Source organism: Bidens hawaiensis, unplaced genomic scaffold, assembly GCF_021521415.1.
Source record: "Bidens hawaiensis isolate Kalapana, Puna unplaced genomic scaffold, B.hawaiensis_p1.1 tig00022167_1, whole genome shotgun sequence".
Lineage (NCBI taxonomy): Eukaryota > Viridiplantae > Streptophyta > Magnoliopsida > Asterales > Asteraceae > Bidens > Bidens hawaiensis.
Genome location: NW_027493439.1, coordinates 288033 through 309161, shown reverse-complemented (window position 1 = coordinate 309161; position 21129 = coordinate 288033). Strand labels below are relative to the sequence as shown.

The following is a 21129-nucleotide window of genomic DNA, read 5'->3' as shown; positions in this document are numbered from 1 at the left end:
TAGATGGATGGACATAAGAGTAGGATAGTGAGATATCATACAAAGTAGCCCACCCAACTTAATTGCTATCTTCATACCACAATTAATTTCCAATGAAACTCATCAATCATCTTTAAAAGCTGTACATTTTATGTTCAACATGGCAATCTAACTATAGATTTTATTTTATATTCACACTATATAGTCTATATATATATATACATATAAACTATTAGTTTATAACCAATTCTGTCTTGTATTCTCTTTAGCCCACATTGCATATAAACTATAAAGTTTGTTATGATTTAAAAATAACCCATATAATAAAATGAAAAGACCTCTCATATGATGAGTCGCTTTCTTAACATCTTGTGTTGTGTTATATTCTTGTTTTTACTTCATGGTCATGTATTAGACTTTTTGTTAAACACACAAGAGGTGCTTTTTTTATGAAATGCTTATAGTTTAAACCAAATGTTCAATAACAATTTAATATTGATTGTTTTAATTTTAGTCATTAAACATATTTATTTATTTATTGAACACCCGTTTAGTGATTTTGCATCAAACAACATAAAGCTAAGTATTGTAGTTTACAGATACATGGTGTAAATTTCTTCTTGCTAAGATTAAGATGAACGATGAAATAATGTATAAAGAGACACGTTTATTACATAATCATTGTTATGTTTTAGCATAAAAATTGTATTAGTACATGTACATCACGCTTCAATAAAATAATAAAGTTACATATATATGTGTCGGTGCGCGTGCAGCATGCATATAAGTCTATACTTGTGCAATTTATATTCCCTTGATTTTTTAAAATGTATAAAATGTGCGTGCATGATATATGTATATACTTGTAAAGTTGTGCATTTATACAAAACATGATGAATTTCGTTAGTTTTACAATTTTATTTCACACATTAGAAATTATACACATCTTTTAGTAAATTTATTTGTGTGATTAGAGGGAACTATATGCATCTCTTGAAAACTTTCAACACAATGAAATTAAAATTACAAATTATAAATGGTTAAAACATAATACAAATTCTAGCTTTTATCACAGCAAAACCAAAGACTTGCCAACTAAATCTTTTTTAACAACCAGAACACGGTCATGTTAAGAGGTCCACTGGCCCTTATACCTTCGATATTTGCTATAAAAAGTGATTTTTTTTATATTAAAACGCGGGTTCACTTTTTATAGACTCGTGGGCTAAACCTGAAATTTTTATAGCATTTAAACTTTTCATAATAAAAGAATATGATTTTTTAGGTGAAACATGAGTTAGTTCTAGAACTCTTTAGGGTATACATACATATTATTTAGAGGAAAACAAAAGTCTTTCACATAATAATATAATTGAGTGCAACACAATAAACGTGCAAAAGTATACATGATATTGATATTCATTGTATTTATCAATTGTACACTATCAATATAACCAATGGAACTGAAAGAGCTCCGTTAATTACAAACATTGAAACACTGAGAATTAATGGACCACAAAACAAATGGTGGAACCCAGTCTTTCCCCACAAATCTCCGTCCGCGGACCTTATCCTACAACGCCAACCACCTTCCTCTCCCCGTCCCTCCGTTCCGCAAACCACCCCCACCTAGGAGCGTTGTGGATGCTCTAAGTAGTATTGTTTAAGACATAATAAATTAAACTAGTGATGTTTTAAGATCGTGTTTAATACATCACTAGTTTTACTAAAAAATCATTTTCTTTCATTCTGAAAAGTTTAAATGTTATAAACATAATCTAAAAAGATAATAGAATCGAATCTACAAAATAGAAAGATCATAAAGGTCATACGCATTGTACGTTTTACTTGTGCAAACCACAAAGGGTGTGGTATCAAGCAGACTTAAGCCTGATGCACGCATCTTTATCATGCATTTATATTTTCGCAACTCGAGCATTACCTCTCCATATGACATTGCAACAATTTTGTTGTTGCTTCAAAATTATTTTTTTGAACCTCTTAACATGCTTGCAAACTAACTTACCAGTCTCATGTTTGAATCATGCTTTCCATTAATTTCCTACTTTAACTCGAAGGCCCCCCCGCCGAACACAATATGTTTTATGTTTTACCTAGTCGCACTTGCTATCGCGATATTGATAGAGCCCATAAGTTTTCATCAATGGTAAAAAAAATTAAAAAAAAAATCTTGATGTAAATCTTATACAACACACCAGAATAGAAAACACAGATCTTAAAAAAAATGACACAACATACTAACATTTGAACATTTGAACATTTGAGCCTCCTTGTTTTCTGCCTAAAAAGCATTGATATCGCAGCAGGAAGTACACTACACAAAACTTGAAAAAAGGATCATTTGATCATGTTGTAAAAAATTTCCATAACTTCCTACTAACCGACACTTCACCAGGATGTTGCTCGGAACCATCATCATCATCGTCATCGTCACCATCGTCGTCGTCGTCATTTTCTTCTTCATCGCCATCATCTTCATTGTCGTCATCATGATCATCATCGTCATCTTTCACATCATCTTCATTATCATCCAAGTTTTGAAACTCATGCGCAACATCAACTTCCTCAACTATTTCTGTATTTTTAACGATTTTCACCACACCGCTGGTGCCTGCAGCATCTCCTCCTGGTGTTTTAAACTGCAATATATCATATGTTCATACCGAGTTACCATAACAAGACCACTTGTACATAGTGATTAATAATAGCAACATATACACTTACAGCCGCGTCAAATATCTCTGTGTCGGTTCGTTTGCTGACTGTGACATGAACCAACGGCACGCTGACATCACTAGCAACTTCCGTATCCACAGCAGCCAAAGTTTCATGCTTTTTTGTTTCGAAAACATCCGCAGTTTCATGCTTTTTTGTTCCAGAAACATCCAAAGTTTCGTGCTTTTTTGTTCCAGATACTTCCTTCTTTTTTCTATTATTGGTAGAATCTTTAACTTGAGGAGCAGTATCTTCACTGATCATCATCAATTAAAGAACAAAAAAAAGATTTAAACATGTAAAATGTGACCATATGTTCATTAACTTCCTAATATTGTAGAATTAAGACCACACTTCCAAATTTGGAAATCCAAACTTAATACTTCAAAATTCAAAATCAACTTTTTTTTCTATTTAGAAACCAAAACTACTGTTATCGATACTGCAAGTTTGAGATGTCTAATAAAAAAATGCAGCATTGTTCTCAAATCTAATATAATTCTTGTCATTGTCACAATAATTTCCTTGCTTTTGATGTATCACTAAAGGTTACTTCTCAGAGAAAAAAGAAAAAAATAAATCCATATCGTCGAACATTGCAATCTGTATTAAAATATTGTTTTGTTACTAGAAAACTTGTTTTGTTAAAAACCGTCCAATGTGTCGCATTTAAAGCAAAGCAATAGTTATGCGCGTTTATACATCGTAGTTCTCTACTTAAAATTGGTTATGTATAGAAGAATGTGACAATCAGATAATCATTTGTAGGATAAACGCATTCTCGTATATGAAAGTTATAATTAACTTGAAAACAGCTCACATTGATTTGTAACTTACTAATTTCAAAATAAAGAGAAAACATTGATTTGTAACTTATTTAACTTCAAAACAAATAAAACACATTGGTTTGTAACTTATTAACTTCAAAACAAAGAAAAAACAAAGAACATCGACTTTAGCGCTTTCAAAATGTTTAGATCAACTTACGTCTTGTGTCGCCTGAGATTATATCGACCTTCTCCGGGAGTCGGTGGTGGCTGAGCCACCACCGTCTGCCGCCTCTTCCTCCGCCCGCGACCGCCACCAGCAGTGGTTACACTTTCAGAATGAACTTCACTCTCACCACCATCCATTTCACTTCCACTCACAAAACTCGTTTCAGCATAAGCCCGTTTTCTTGTAGAGGGCCCCACGGTTTTCTCAGAATTTTCTTCAGCCACAGGCTCAACAGTCGGTGTTTTGCGGGACCTACCTTTTGGTTTCCGCACGGGTTTTTTCCTCCCGCTTTTCATCTCGGATTGCTCGGAAGCTTCTGGAACTTCATTCTTGCTTCCCATGTAACTCTGACCATCATCGTGTGAATCGTTTGGAATATTATCAGCGTCAACGCCAGCTGGCGCGTTCGAGCGGTCAACTTTTGCATCTATATCAGTCGACGTCTCTGGTAGGGGCGATTCAGAGATTTCATCATTTTGGTGTTTAATTTTCCTGTGAGGGGACATTTTAAACACAGTTGACTGTACCCAAGACTTTAACTTGTTTGCAGCATTACCCTCGAACTTTTCAATATTGTCATTTATAGTCCTTGGAGTTTGAATATCGTCTTTAACTTCAGGAACTTGAATATCAGAAAGCTCATAACTTTTAATAATATCGCCACAATTCTCGCAGTTCGTTAGCTTCTCAACAAATTCTATAAACCGAATTCTTTCCTTTACAAAATCCTCCCTTTGATCTTTTACCTTCTTGTTAAGAACACCAAGGTCACTAATGTCATTTTGCAGTTCGAGCTGGTCTTCTTTAAGCTTTTGACTGTTTAATGCAATCTCGTTTCTTTCTTTATCAATTCTCTCTCTTTCAGACTTCAGTTCTTCAAAATCTTTTCTTACAACTTCCTTCAAGTAATTAATATTATCTAATTCTTTTTCCCGTAGCTCTTCAAAAGCTTTCTCCTTTTCCTGCATATTTCTCTCCGTTTCTATTCGTTTATTCTGCAAGTTCGCCTCAAATTCTTGCTTTCGTTTCTCGAAATCATGAAGAAACTGTCGATGCTCGTTTTCATACTTTTTAACTAAAAGGGATTCTTCATGCTTCATTGTAGCCTCAAATGTTTCTTTCTCGAGCCTCACAGCTTCCATTTGCTGGTTTATATAATCTCTAGTGGAAAGTTTCTCGTTTTCCAACCTCTCTTCTTCGGATTTTAATTTCTTTTCAAAATTCTCTTTTTCTTCATTAAACTCCAATATTTCTTTACTTACAACCGCTTTTTTCTCGTCCAATGCTTCCCATTCCTGCTCAAATTTCAACCTGTCGTTCTTCAAATCATCGTATTCCTTCATAATCAACTCCTTTTGAAGCCTGCATTTTTCTATCTCGTCTTTAAGCTCTGACTGTAAACGAGTAAAATTTGCTCTTTCGCCTTCTGTGATTATAAGTTTTTCTATTTCTTTATCAACTTTTGCCTCCTGTTGAGTGATCTCATCCTTAATTTTGTCAGTATTAGCTTTCAAAGCTTCTAGCTTTTCCACCTCAGCAAGCAACTGTTTCTTGTCAACTTCAAACTTATTTTCTTCTGCTTTGATAGATTTCTCCGTTTCTTTCATTAACTTTGACTTTACGTCAATATCCTTCTCTTTCTCGTTTAATCTTGTTGACTTCTTTTCAAGATTCTGCTCTAGCTTTCTTAACTTTTCCTCCTTATGATTCAACTCATCTGCTTTCTGCTCAACGGATTCTAGTTTGCTTCTCATTTCAGCCTCAATTGATCTCCTCTTTTCATCCATTTCTAAATCGAATTTCCGCCTTTCAGAATCAAGAGCGTGTTTATGAGAATCTAGAAGCTTCTGGAGCTCCACCTGCAGCAAAACAAACGTCATTATCGGTGCAATTATCAACCCAAATTACTTGCGTATGTGTCAATTAAGTATAAACTCACCTTTTCTTTTGCGGTCAGTTTCTCTGTCAAATCAAGCAGTTCTTTTTCCTTAATCTCAAGATTCTTTCTAATCAACTCGGCTTGCTGCAACCAAATAAAAAAATGAAAAATTGATCATCAACATGTGAATAATATGGCCAACAGAAAATAAAGATCAGAAACATACTTCCTCTTTTGCAACTAAGTTCGATAACAGGTTGTTTATATTGTCTTCTTTCTTCTTTGACTCCAAAAGACTAGAAGCAATCTTATTATGTGCATCCTCAAGTTCCTTTTCTTTTAGTTTGACCGTCTTCTCGATTTCATTGACTTTTTCCTCCCTCGAATTAATGATTCTCCTACCTTCACATAACCTCTCTTCACCCTCTTGCAGTTTCCTTTCCCATTCCCGTAAATCATCTTTCTGTTTCGAATAAGTATTTTCCCATGCTTCCCGCCTATTAAAATAATATCATTATCATATATTCATATCAAACACATCAAAATTCAAAAACATATAATCATTCAAAATGCCATAATAACTTTAGAAAAACATACGCTGTGATAAATGATTGGCGTTCACTTCGCAACACACTTTCCTTGTTCTCTAGCTCTTGTAACCTTCTGTCTAAACCCGAACTTTTCCTGTTGACATCATCAAGCTTTGCATCAGCTTGCTGCATCTTTTCTTCCACTAGTCTAGCTTTATCTCCAATTTCAGCTACTATATTGTTTGCGTCAGCCAAACTGGTCTGAGATTTAAGTTTAATAAGTTTGTTCTCTTCACCAATTTCACGTAACGCCTTCTCAAGCTGCAAAAAAACACATATGTTAAAATACACCAACTATTAAAGAAGGTACATTATAAAGAGAGAAATGTTCTTACATCAGCACGACATCGTTTCTCAAAATCTAAAGCTTTCCGCAGATCATCGTATCGTTTTTCAACTTCAGATAAGGCCATGAAATGTGCAGCCTCCTCACGTTTAACAACTTCTTGTGTTTCTGCAAGTGCTTCTTTTAGTTCTTCAGCAGTTGCACTTAGCTCCTTATTTTCAATCAGCAAGAGTCCCATATTATACTGGTAATCAAATAACTGTGAAAAGAATACAACAATGTGTTAAGACATAAAGCCACTAGATTTTGTAGATTAATTACGTGAGAAATGATTATTAACTAAAAACTCCTAACTATGATAACTTTTACAACTATGCATAAATATCTTCATCAAAGGTGCATTAGACTTCCACCAAAATCTACATGCAATGAACATATACACATATGCCTCAAATGTCACAGAGAACACGTTTTTAAAAGTTCTAACTAAAATCATGTGTTTATAAATTACAACTTTACAGGCTTCCCTTTTAACGTTTAAACCGCCAAACGAATGCTACTAAACATGCTAACATACCCAAAAAAACACCAATCTTAGGGCTTAAAAACATTTAAAGACCCTTTTTAGAACATTGGTCAAACCTATACATGTAGCTTTTATCATAGCAGTTCAAAATTTAGCAGCTTTGTAACTGGCATATTTCTGACTTTAGTCGGTTAACATTGATACATAAGCAATGGAAAAAATAATCAACTGAAGAATATCAAATGCCTTTCTGACTACAGTTGGTTAACATTGATACATAAGCAATAGAAAAAGTAACCAACTTAAGAATATCAAATGCCTAAAGTGTCACAAGAACACATTTAAAAAACTTCTAACTAAACCCATATGAGCATGAACTAAAACTTCACATATTTCTCATTATATCTTTTGAAGTGCTGAAAATATATTACTAGACATGCTAACATAATACAAAAAACATCATTTGGAGAAAACATGCATGTTTTAACTGAAAGGTATATCATAGTAACTTTCATAACTATTGTTGATTCCAAAACTTTTTATCCGTGTATCACAAATAATGTTACTGCATTGTATGCCAGAACACTAATCACATATATATATAGCCTCTTATCATAGAAGTTCAAGATTGGCAGTTTTTAAAACTCAATAGTTGATTACCAATGACACATATAAGGCTTGTTCATTTAATAAATAAACAAATAAGTTTATTTATGTTTGTTCGTTTAATAAATAAACGACCATGAACAATAAAGTTCGTACAGCTAATGAAAGACCATGTTCGTTCTATTGTGTTCATGAGCGTTCAATAATGTGCTCATTTATGTCTGTTTATGTTTTTTTATAAAAATAAAAAAATTTAATACCATATAGACTTAACCAAAACTACTGACAATGAAACAATAATATATGCGAGCATTATGTGATCAATTTATACGTAAAATTAACACATAAATACAAATGCTAAAAAAACACCAACACAAACTTGGTAGCTACACAGAACCCTTAGCACCAAACATACTCAATTAATCAAATAAAACATTGTTTGCATTCTTGAACCGTTCACGAACAACTTCATTTCCTTATTAAACGAACACGAACAAGAAACCTCGTTCCGTTAGCTATTAATAAACCGTTCATTTATCCGATAAAAACTATTAGGGGGTGTTTGGGTAAGCTTCTGAAACTTGCTTATTTGCGTATTTGGAAAAGCTCATTGAAAAGCTTCAAACTGAAGCTTTTCAAAAGTGCTTTTGCTTTTCCAAAAGCAAATAAACACGTTTTAGAAGCTCACCCAGACACCCCCTAATAGTTTTTATTGGATAAATGAATGGTTTATGAATAGCTAACGGGACGAGATTTCTTGTTCGTGTTTGTTTAATAAGGAAATGAATTTGTTGGCGAACGGTTCATGAACGTAAACGAACAAACACAAAGTTCAATTGTGTCCATTAAAGGTTTTTAATACTTTTAGGGGGTGTTTGGGATTCCGTATTTTCACCTCCTTATAACTTTTCAGTAAGTTAACAAGTTACAAAAGTGTAACTTATTAACTTTTCCCTCTCACACCGAAAGCAATCCCAACCACCCCCTTAAACAACTTTTCTAATCTTACCCTATAGATTTAACCAAAACCACTAACCATGGAACAAAAATATATATATAAATACAAATGCTAAAAAACAACACAAACTTGGTACCCAAACCAAACCATTCTCCGTAACTTTGTGTTTGTTCGTTTACTTTCACGAACCGTTCACCAAAAAATTCATTTCCTTATTAAACAAACACGAACAAGAAATCTCGTTCCGTTAGCTATTCATAAACCATTCATTTATCCAATAAAAACTATTAGGGGGTGTTCGGGTAAGCTTCTAAAACGTGCTTATTTGCTTTCTGAAAAGCAAAAGCACTTTTGAAAAGCTTCGATTCGAAGCTTTTCAAGATTGCTTTTCCAAATCCGCAAATAAGCACGTTTTAAAAAGCTTACCCAAACACCACCTAATAATTTTTATCGGATAAATGAACGGTTTATTAATAGCCAACGGGACGAGATTTCTTGTTCGTGTTCGTTTATTAACGAAATGAACGCGGGACAATTCACAAATACAAACAATGTTTTATTTAATGCGGTCGAACAAACTCGGTTCGGTTTAGATTAAACGGATAAAATAATACCTCTTTTTCGAGCCTTTCGGCTTTCTCAACCAACGCCTCACGATCTTTCATCTCCATAACACCTTCATCCAACAACCCAGCTTCTTTAAACCTAATCCAATCCTCCAAACCCTCACCTTTACCTAATTCATTCACATTCTCATTCAACAACCCAATCGGCGGCGGCGGCGGCGGCGTGGCGTCGACGAACGCCACCGCCTTGCCCTTGCCGGACACGTGTCGGGTAGGGTTTCCGAAAGAGTTGCCGTCCGGCCGTGGGGTTATGGATAGCGGGGAGCGTGTTACTCTCTGCTGTGTGGTGTACATTTGGTTAATTGGTGATTGGTGTGGTGGGATTTGAGTATTTGAAAGCTAGGGTTTTGAATTTGAAAGAAACCCTAGGATTTGGGGATTTTTGAAATTGAGGTGAATTGAATGGTGTGGTGAAGAAGAGAGGTTGTTGTTGCTTATGATTTACGAAGTGAATACGAGTCGGGTCTTGTGTTTCAAGATTATTGTTTAAAAAGGATATGAAGAAGGAAAGGATATGGAAAAAGAATATATTTAAAATTTTCGGGTTTCGGGTTTTGGGTTTGAGTTTAGAACCGATTGAAAAATTAAACCGAAACTGAACCGGTTTAAACTGATTATGTAGAAACTGGTTTGGAACCGATTGAAACCGCAGGTTCGAAACCGGTTTGTAATTTTCTCCACCAAAACCGGTTTCATCCCGGTTAACCGAACCGAAACCGACCAAAATCGAGCAAAAACGGTCAAAACCCGAACCGAAAGCGATCGTAGCATGGTAAGAAACCGGTTTCAACCCAAACTGAAATCGATAATAAACCGGTTTTGACTTTGTTGACCAAACCGAATCGGTTTTAACCCAAACCGGTTTTGAGTTTAAAACCGGTTTGTGCACCTCTAGGTAGAAGTGCATAAATCAGGTTTATCTAATATTTGGTTTCATGTATGAAATCGTGTTCGGGTATGATCATCGGGTATTGGTCATACAAGGTTTGGGTATGGGTATTGTCTTTAAAAATCACGCTCTATGTGCCCGAGGTTAGGGTCGGGGTACAGAACTGGATATATGAATACCTTTTTTTTCATTTTTTTTTGTCTTTTTCGGGTATAGATTGGTTTTTTTTGGGGTCTTCCACGTTTGGAAGTACAAGATGCCTTCGACGATGACATGTGTTAATCCGTTGAATGGCTGGAGCTTTGATGACATATTTCGTGAAGCAGTTGTGTACTACAACGGTGGAATCGAGCTTTGTTTATTTGATAGTTATTCGATTAGACGAGCAAGACATCTTGAAGTTTCAAAAGTCACCTATAGGAGATATGGAGATCCAAGACATCGACTGTTGCTTCACCAACCTCATCAACAAGTTTAATTAGTCTGTCGATCGCATCATCGAGAATCGTCTATTTGATGGAAGCATCATGTATGACTACGAGACGAATTGATGAAGAATTAGAGACAAAAGCTACCATCTATACAAAAGCCTAAAGTAAGATTATTGGACATCGTTTTATATATTTACTTTGTTTAAGCTTGTGTATTATATGGACTTATCATGTAATATTTGTTTAGCTTTTGTTTAACTCATTGTATTGGGTCGTAGGCCATATGCTTGTAATTGCCCTCTGGGCCGACCATTTTGGCACCATAGATTGTTCCTTGCTAATATATATACCTCTTTTACTTTCTTTCTCTTCGATTTTGCTACATTGATCCGGGATCCAAGTGATACGTATGATTTTCACTCACGAGTGTTACGGAATGATCCGAACAAGTTGTTAGATCCATTTTGGGAATCTACAAATTCAAATAATATATAAATCACAATGATATTTTTTATGAATCTTAATTATAAACATAAACAATAAACCATTTAAGTAACCAAAATAAACATATATTCTTTCTAAATAACATTGATTTACAGTATGATTTACGAAATACAACTATTATTATCTCAGTAGCAGTTAATTATCATTCAATAATTATCACTTTCTGATGTGATTCGTTTATAAACACTTACACTCTTTTAAACTATTCAATCACCTGTGTTATTCATTGCATGACTATAAAGAATCAACTTCTAACATGATTTTGATTATAAACATACCTAGGTGTATTAAATCCAACACGGTCAACCCGAACAAAACTAAAACTAAGAGTATCTTTTTTAGTTCATAAACAACAATTCTTACTTGCAGATGAACTTTAGCTTAACTACATTGGAAAGTAATTAAAGATTTGTACTAGAATAGAGACTTACTAGGTCTCTATTCAAGTTTGAATTTTACCCCAATCTGGTTTTAGAAGGTGTTTGGGATTCATTTTTGGAGTTTCTTATTTTACTTTTGACAAAAGTTGGAAAAGTCACAACGTTGTGACTACTTTTAAAACTTTGACTATAAAAAATCTTGTTTTCCCCATTCAACTTTTCATTACCGTACACTTTACAGTTTTTTCCAAAAGTTAAAAGTGCAAAAGAAGACTCTAAAAAGGAATCCCAAACACCCCATATTTTAATGGATTTTCGAACAACGAGTTTTTCCTAAAACAGGGAATAATGGGTTTAAGCTATCAAACATTGTCTTCAATCACAAACATATGAAGTTGGATAACAAGACTTTATTCATTATTAGTTGGAAAAAAAGAAAAAAAAAATCTTGTCATTAAGTTTTTTCCTACTTTACCACCAAAAACAGTTTTTATAAAAAAAACCACAACCCTAATAAAATAAAGCCAACCAATCATTATCTGTTAAACACAAAACACACAAGTCAACATCTTCCTGTTCCTGTTCCTGTTCCTGTTCCTGTTCCTGTTCTTCCTAGTACTTCCCTACTCGCAGGTACACAGTACCTTAATATCCACAACCATGTCCGCCGCCGATGTCTCAAAATCTTCATCATCAACCGCCGATTCATACATCGGAAGCCTCATTAGTTTAACATCCAAAAGTGATATAAGATATGAAGGCATATTGTATAATATCAATACTGAAGAATCATCCATTGGGTTGCGTAACGGTACTTATTATTATTATTATTATTATTATTATTATTATTATTATTATTATGTTGTTGTTGTTGTTGTTGTTGTTTTTTTATATGGGTTTTGTTGGTTGTTTATGTTAGGGTTATATTATATGAATTGTAAGTGGATTTAATAATTTGGAATTGTAATTGAATTTAATATAGTTTAGTTAAATTTAGGGGTGTGCATAGGCTTGTAAGTTGTAAATAAACCGAATGTTTAGTGAACTGTTTGTGAACCGTTTGGGTGGAAATTCATTTATGCAACAACAAGTTTGTGTTCATTTTATGTTTCATTTTGTTCATTTATGTGTGTTTGCTTGTGTTCGTTTATTTTTGTTCATATATGTTCGTTTGTCTTTATTCACATATGTTAATTTATGTTCATTTATGTTTGTGGACTGTTCGTTTGGATTTTAAATGAACAAACATGTTAGTTTATTAAATGAACGAACATGAAAACGAATACTTGTTCGATTAAGTGTTCATGTTCATTTAAAGTTAAATGAACGAGAACGAACATGCCATTATTCGTTTTCGTGTTCGTTTAAAGTTAAATGAACGAGAATTAAGTGTTCATGTTCGTTTAAAGGTAAATGAACGAGAACAAACATGCCATTGTTCGTGTTCGTTCGGTTTGTTTGCAGGCCTATGTGAATGGTCCGGTTGTTGTCTAAAACCGAACTAATAACCGAAACTTCGGTTTTTGATAAAGTTTAATTATACTAATTTAATGTAATTTTAATTTTAAAATAATTGTGTTTTGCTAATTTAATGTTAAATGAACGAACAATAACATGCCATTGTTCGGTTCGTTTACAGGTCTATGTGCATGGTTCGATTAGGTTCAGTTTTTGGCTAAAATGAACTAAAAACCGAAACTTCATTTTTTGAAAAGTTTGCTTTTTACTCGTTTAATGTCATTTTAATTGTTAAAATCATTGCGTTTTGCTAATTTTTAAATCGTTTTGTAAACGAAATGATTTTAAAAAATGTAATGTTTTTAGAAGTTAAATTTCAATTAGTAAACTTTAAATATCTTTTAAAATTTTGAAGAAATGATTATAGAAATTAATTTTTCTTATAGTAGAAATTAAATTTAGGTTAGGGTAGTATACCGTTGGATCCGCTCGTATTGGTAAAATACGAACTTATGAGATTTTTAACTGGTTTTAAATACCGTTGGATTCCCTTTATTATACGTTTTTTCCGACTGTAAATGAGGGGGCATTTTTGGAAAAAAAAGATCACACGGACAAACTTTTGAACTCGTTTTCTAAAATGGACATTTTGGGGATTTTCCCGTATTACATTCTTATGAATTACTTAATATAAAAAATAAAAATCTACAATATTGATTAGGTTCAGTTCGATTTTTGTTGCATGCAAAACCTAAACCAAACCCTAAGTTCGGTTTTCACAAAAACATAAAACCAAACCGCTGGTTTTTGTTTTTCATTTTTTAGTTTTGGATCGGTTTTTTCGGTTTCATGCACACTTCTAGATTAAAACTTCTGATATTACTTGTACCAGATATCCTGCTACATTCATACTTGTGTTAGCTACCTATTTAATTCATTTCAATTAACTAACTAAGGTTTTGTATTTTGAAAATGATTTGCATTGTTAAGATATTTTGGTTAAACGACAAGATGTTAACTTAATGCTTGTGTGACTATTTACAGTAAGATCATTTGGAAGCGAAGGGCGGAAAAAGGATGGCGCCCAAGTCTTGCCTAGTGACAAGGTTTATGAATACATTTTATTTCGCGGAAGTGACATCAAGGTACGATATTATTATTATAATTATTAGTATTATTATTATTATTAATTGTATTCAAATAATGTAGTTTAACTTATTAATGGAGGTTATTTTGTTATATACTCTTGCAGGATCTTCAGGTGAAAACTTCTACAACCGCTCCGCCTGTTCAACCTGCACAACCTATAGATAACGATCCTGCAATTATACAAGTAAGAAAAAAGTAAACTTTAATTTATTTGCCATGGTATTTTGTTATTATTATTATTATGCGATGGATTTATAGACTTTATATTATATGCAGTCTAGTTATCCTCGGCCCGGTCCCACACCATCAAACTTACAAGTGGGACCCACGGGCCCCGGTTTTGGAATGCCGTTATATCAACCGGATGTGAACACTGGCGGTCTTGCAATGGCACCAATGTACTGGCCAGGATATTACGCGCCACCAAACGGGCTGCCACATCAGCAATCTTTGTATCGGCCGACACCTATGCAGTATCCTGGTTTCGCTTCTTCGTTGCCAGGTGGACCGCCTAACGTGTCTGGTTCGTCGTCCTTACTGGGGTCCGCCTTGCCTTCCGGTCTTCCTCCTGTACCGGCTTTGTTGTCATCTTCTGAACCGCTGCCGAGTTTTATGCAAACTAAGGTTTCTAACTCTGTGGGTCCCACAGCTCTGCCACCTGTATCTTTGACTACTAGTATTACTACTACTACGAGCCTTGATCCGAGTATCAATGTACCTCTCGTTTCTAGCAAATCCAACGGGCTTTCTGGTGCACCGTCGCTAGTGACCCCTGACCAGCTGTTGCAGGCTGGGGTTCAAGCGGTTCGTAAGGATGTCGAACCGGCTGCACCTGCACCGAAACCAGCACCATCACCAGCACCGGCACCAAAACCAGCATTATCATCTGAACCATCTGCGCCTGCACTGGCACCAAAACCAGCACCGTCATTTGAACCGTATGCACCAGCACCATTATCTGAACCGTCTGCACCAGTTATGGGTTCTACAGAAACTCAGCCTCCAATATTACCGTTACCAACTCAAACAAGTGATCCTCCAAAGGTACGACACTTCACTCTTTTTTTGACGTTTTGTATGGGTGTAAATGAGCTGGACTCAGATAAAGCTCGTTTCCTTAATGAGCTCGAGCTTTGTTTGGGAAGATCGTTTAGGCTCGTCGAGCCTTAACAAACCTAGTCCATTTTTATGTTTTAAGTCTTTTGGACTTCTATGTATTAATTTTACATTAGCTCAAGACGAACTTTGGTTTGGTTAAGTTTTTTTCTCAAATTAGTCGAGGACAAGCTCAACCTTTAGAAAGCCTACCGAACTGAGCTCAAGTGGTGTTGGTTCATTTAAATATGACAGATTGAGATTGAAATTGGCTCGTTTCGTGCTGTAGTTCTAAAGCTAGAGCCCGGTTCGTTAATTATTCATTAATTAGTTTATATACTTTTATAAAAAAATTATATCTAGCATAAGATATATTATTTAGTTATATTTATCCCAATTTATATATTATTATTATTTATTATATAAATATATATATAGTATATTACTAGAATTATATAAATAGTAGGCTCGTTTGGGCTCATGAGCCGGTTTGAGCTCGATAAGTGAAACTTGGGCTTAAGCTCGTTTTTTAAACAAGCTTATTTTTAAGCTTGGCTCGATTCGAGCTTTTTAAACAACCTTAAACTTGTTTAAGCAAGCCGATGTTGAGCAGCTCACGAGTGGCTTAACAAACTTGTTTAAGCAAGCCGATGTTGAGCTGCTCACGAGCGGCTTAACTCGTTTACACCCCTAATGTGTTGTGGCTCTAAAGTTTCGATCTTAAATAATATGTCAATATGTGTGTCTTAACATGTTATTTTTGTTATCATTATTATTGATTGTTAGATAAATGGAGGTCAGTACCATAACCGCAACAGTTACAGAGGGCGTGAAAGAGGCCGAGGATCCGGGGTACTTTTTTTGGAACTCTTGATAATCATTTTTATGTTTTCAAACTGTCATAAGCTCGGAAGGGTATATTCGTCAACTAAGTTTTTTTGTGTTTTTGACGATGCAGGGGGTCCGGTCAGTGATAAATTTCACCGAAGAATTTGATTTCACTGCAATGAACGAGAAGTTTAACAAGGATGAAGTTTGGGGTACTTTAGGAAAAAACAACATGTTAAATTCAAATGGAAATGATGATTATGATTTTGAAGATGAAAATGATGTCACGGTAATGTTTTAGCATATTTTATATTTTATAAGCTCTTGATTTATTTTTTTTTAATAAAATGTTTAAAATTAATTAAACTGGCTTGATTTGCAGCCTGTTTATAGCAAGGATGATTTTTTCGATACTTTGACGTGCAACAATGATACTCGATCGAATAACGGGAGGACGAGATTCTCCGAGCAGATGAAACTAGATACAGAGGTAATACTCATGCTATAAGTTATAACTATAGGGGTGTGCAGAAAACCGAATTAACTGACCCGTAAACAAATTGACCGATGTAACCGAACCGTACCAAAAGCCGGTTGGTCGGTAATGATTTTTTAATACTGATAATATTCGGTCGGTTATGGTTATCTATTAACCCACATCTCGGTTATGGTTACGATTTTGGGCCAAAGCCAACCCATGCACTTATAACCAATGTTTTCATAACCGGACCGGACACCGAACCGGACGGCCTACCTGTTCACCGGTTCAACAGGTCGAACCGGTCGGACCGGCCGAAAAACTTTGGTCAAAAAATGACAGGCTGAGCTGGAAAAATGATTTTTTCAAAAAAATTTTTCATATAAAACCGGTTCAACCGGTCCGGTTTTCCGGTCTGACCGGCCGAACCGGTTCGGACCAGCTGGTTCCGTGAGAGCCGAGCAAACTATATAGAACCGGACTGGTCGGTGGACCGATTCGACCGGCCGGTCCGGTCTCAACAGCATTGCTTATAACAATGATTAATTATTATTACTTTATTATTATTATTATTATTATTATTATTATTATTATTATCATTTATGATAACGTTTCTTTGATGGTGCAGACATTTGGTGAATTCTCTAGATACAGAGGGGGGTGGTAGGGGCGGACGTGGGCCCTACCGGGGAGGTCGATCTCGAGGAGGCGGTTATTATGGAAGGGGATACGGTTATGTTAATCGGGCCCGTGGTGGGAGGAACCCGGCCCGTGCTTACTAAGGTTTTCATTGTGTTCTTGGAAAATCATTTTGAAAGATTTTTTCTTTTTAATATTTTTGTTACTTATGCAAAGGATTTAATGATCTATTTTGTGATTTATCAATGACAACAATGCATATTCTCATGATAATAAAATTGAAGTTAGCAGTGGTTAAAGACTTTTATGTGATTAAAATATGGTGGTGTTTGATTTAGCTAATTGCCAACAAATGTCAACATCTTAATATTGATTTTTGGTTTAAACAAATATTAAACACAAGTACACAACAATGTAAGGTAATGACTAGAATTTGTCAACATGAATTGGGTTAGGTTTGGTTTGGTATTGTTTAGGATTTGTTAATATATGTAAGATTTGTTTTTGGTTATTAATATGAGCATTCATAATAAGGCATTTTTATGAAGTGTTTTTAAAAGTTTGTCATTATATGTTATTTTTAGCGTTCTTTTTTTAATGGATTTTTTTTTTTCACAAGAGCTAGGAAAAACCTGGCTTGTTGTAGGTGGTGGGGCTAGGTGAAGAGGGTTGGGTGTTGAACTAAAAAAAACTGTGATGATGTGACGATGTTTATTGGGTGTTTTTAAGATTTTTTATTGGGTTGGCTTTTGTTATTTTAAAAGAATAGTGTTTATATGATATGTCAAGCTGACTAGAAATAGTTTTTGACGTTTTTGTGGTTCTTTATTAAGGATGCTCTAAAAAGGGGTATACACAAGTTTCAATGATTTGTGAACCACTTAAATATTTGTGTTATTTGCTTTAAATGTAATACATAAAACGATAATGGTATTTGTAAACCTATGTGTTAGTGTCTTATTTAACTTTTGCGATTTTTTTCAGTTTAGTTTTCTAATTAACGTTTCCTTTAACAAGGTATTGCTATTTATTATTGTATATCATTTTTTATTTTGCATAGAATTTTATCACACTTTTTTATGTTTATTTTAGGGGTATTAATAATTTAATATGTCGCTCAGTTTTTCTCATGATAGTTATATTTTTATACCAGATCATTTCATAAAATGACTTTAAAAGATCGTATGATGTTTAGAGATTAGACATCAGTTGAAGGTTCCTACCTTGTTAGGACAAGAGGACAACTATAAAAGCACCGACATGGATTCCTCTGTGTCCATGATGTTCTTACAACGGCTTGCTTGCCACACACACAAAATATCGTCATCAATCAATTTTGAGCGGGGGTTAAAAGCTTAGAGATAAGAAAGATGATGTGATGTATATTGAAAATGTCACATAAAGAATAACCATTGAAAGTCATTTCTTTAAAGGCGCGGTTTTTAGTTTACAATAATTTAAAAAACATACTAAAAATTTAGTCTTTGTTTTTCTTAAAACACATAAATGGTCATGTTGTAGTCTGAACCGACTTTCTGTTTAGACAATGGAAACTAACGTCGTTGTCTTGAATAATTATTATGAGAAAGTAAAGGCCAACCTTGATATAAATGAGCAGTTGCCCACAAGATACGTTAAAGGGAAAAATGGGTAAAGTGAAAACATGATTACGTATATAAGTTAAAAATACTTATATTACTTTAAAAGTTAAAACTAGTTTTTTGATCGTGACAAGTGATGAAGAAAAGTTATACGACTTGTATGGTTGTATAGAATCTGCTACTGTAATATGAGTCAATGTATGTATGGAATTTGTTAGGCGTGTCTGGGTAGTACGAGCCGGTGCATGCATAGAACTCGCCAGTTTATGTTTATGTTTATATTGTTAGTGTAAAGTAAATATCGGAAATTTAACGATAGACTAATATGGAGGCTACCTTTATCGGTAAATATCCAGAAAAAAAATAATATTATACATGATACTTAATATTATTAAAATTCCTAAAGAATATAGTATGGTGGTAATGTGTCTCCTCTCTATTTTAGATATTCTAGAGGTGAAATATTTATTGAATTATTTAAGAGTATGTTAGTTTAATGTCAAAAAAATAAGTAACAAGAAAAATGCTTACACGAGTGCAAATCACGTGGATATTTCTTTTATTTATATTGATGATGATTTATATTGTATGATATTCATTCATATGTTTGTAAATTGTTATTTAAACAAAATAAGTTTGATTTTTCTTCACAGCTATTGATACTTTATTCTTTAGGCTAATTTTCTTGAAACCCTTATTTAAAATCTCACACACGATTCGAAATAAATTTAATGTGACAAGATTTTAGCCTTTTAGGTATCATTCTATCAAAATTAATGTAACAACTAAAACTAATTATTCTTAAGTTTCTAACCATCTAAGCTTTATTCTCGGAAAACTCACATGACCTGTCAATACTCTATTAATCAACAAAATCAGATAAATCACCGTTTGTATCAGACGTGTAGAATTCAAAAGGTTATTATAAAATTCTTTAAATGGCTAAGTAAAACCAACTTTCACTACATAGAATTGATATAAAAGTAAACTAATCAAGGGTAGATTAAACTTTCTTCCAATCAAGTTGCATATACAATACACACAAAAAAACACATAGACAACACTTAATACAAACATAAGTGTACCCTAAACTTAACTTCTAACCACCGGAAACTAAACTGCGGCGACGGAGCAATCCTAGGTGACCTTGGAGACCTTGGAGTGAACTCCGAAACTCGACGGCCGTCACAATCATAATATATAACCCCCGAAAACTCGGGTGGTTGACACTTGACACCCATCAATATTTCTCTTTGCCACAAACCACCTTCACCAAACCCTTCATCCACCACCTTATCACCACCACCCCCACTCTTTTTATGGTTGATGACTAAAGAACTCATAGCCTTATTACTTATGGTTGTAATAAGTTGTCTTGGAGACCTTAATGGAGATCTTGGTGGCAATTTTGATTCATAATAATCATCTTTCTCCTCTAAATCAAATGTCTTGTTAATATTAAATTCATTCACTATTAAATTCAAATAAACACATTTCATATTAAATTCATTCACTATTAAATTCAAATACACAATAACCATTTTAACTAGTTATGCCCAAACATCATTTAAGCTACCCTTTATTAACATTTAAAAAAATTAACCTAACAAGAAAAAAAAATGTGAGAAATCAATATTCTCTATCACTGTCCACACTCATAAGTAAACTTTCAAAATTAAAACACAATTGATGATCCTATATAGACACCTCTACGGTAGAGGTGAGTATGGTTCAGCTTTTGGCTCAAACGATTCTGTTGCTACAACAAAGATAAGACCAATGATAGTGAATGGACTGGTTAGGCTAATAGGCTTCAAGGGTTCCGGTTAACCTAACGCAGGTCGTGGTGTCCCTCTACGTTTGCAAAACGTAGAAGGAGGTTTACTAGTTTGTAGTTGGTTGTTATAGTTCACCGAGGATCCGGAGCCGTGATGTTTGGAATCGGTTCTAGGATGATGTTCTTGGTGAAGCTATGAAGTTATTGAAGTAAGAAAGAAATAAATAAGAGGCATATTTCTTAGGGAAGAAGAGAAGATAAGGGAGAGTATGTTATCTGCCCAGATCTCCTTCCTTTATGTTTATGGCTAAGTTCTTATTATATAGAAGAAGAGACCAAGCCATTTGTCCAGTGTACAAACTAAGCTACCTCCAGCTTGCATAGAGAGTTGACCTTTATGGGCGGGAAGCTTTGGACCGCTGGTCCATGATTAAAATATTATTACTTTATCTGAGCATGTCCCTTGCTCAGATGGGACAAGGATGTGAACAGTGATGTGACATCGTACTGTAGCACGTGGGTACTTGTTTACATAAGTTTGGGCGGGAAATGAAGCGTTTAACCTTTTAACCCTTTTAGCGTTAATGTGTTCCAGCCATTTTATTATTTCCTTGGGCTACCCCCGTCATCAGCCCCCCAAGTCAGAGGTGTTTGAGAGGTTGGCTCAAGGGCTTCTGACTTTTACACACATTTTGTTTATTGCTTAAAGGCTTCAAGG

General features: G+C 34.4%; 1 protein-coding gene and 1 pseudogene across 2 annotated transcripts; one reads left to right on the top strand and one right to left on the bottom strand.

The window, feature by feature from the left end:
- Positions 1-2274: 2274 nt before the first annotated feature.
- Positions 2275-9622, bottom strand: LOC143564865 (nuclear matrix constituent protein 1-like). The gene is made up of 8 exons (XM_077052011.1): positions 9171-9622; positions 6516-6725; positions 6188-6441; positions 5817-6087; positions 5651-5734; positions 3703-5570; positions 2725-2971; positions 2275-2639 (listed from the first exon to the last, which is right to left on the bottom strand). The coding sequence occupies exons 1-8, from the start codon at positions 9474-9476 to the stop codon at positions 2346-2348; spliced, it is 3534 nt and encodes a 1177-aa protein (XP_076908126.1). The 5' UTR covers positions 9477-9622; the 3' UTR covers positions 2275-2345.
- A 2318-nt stretch (positions 9623-11940) lies between these two features.
- Positions 11941-17235, top strand: LOC143564854 (protein decapping 5-like; annotated as a pseudogene). Its single transcript, XR_013140953.1, has 11 exons — positions 11941-12197; positions 13889-13989; positions 14097-14177; positions 14270-14509; positions 14618-14666; positions 14748-14922; positions 14989-15037; positions 15875-15940; positions 16047-16205; positions 16299-16406; positions 17023-17235. The product of XR_013140953.1 is annotated as a protein decapping 5-like (transcript).
- Positions 17236-21129: the final 3894 nt, after the last annotated feature.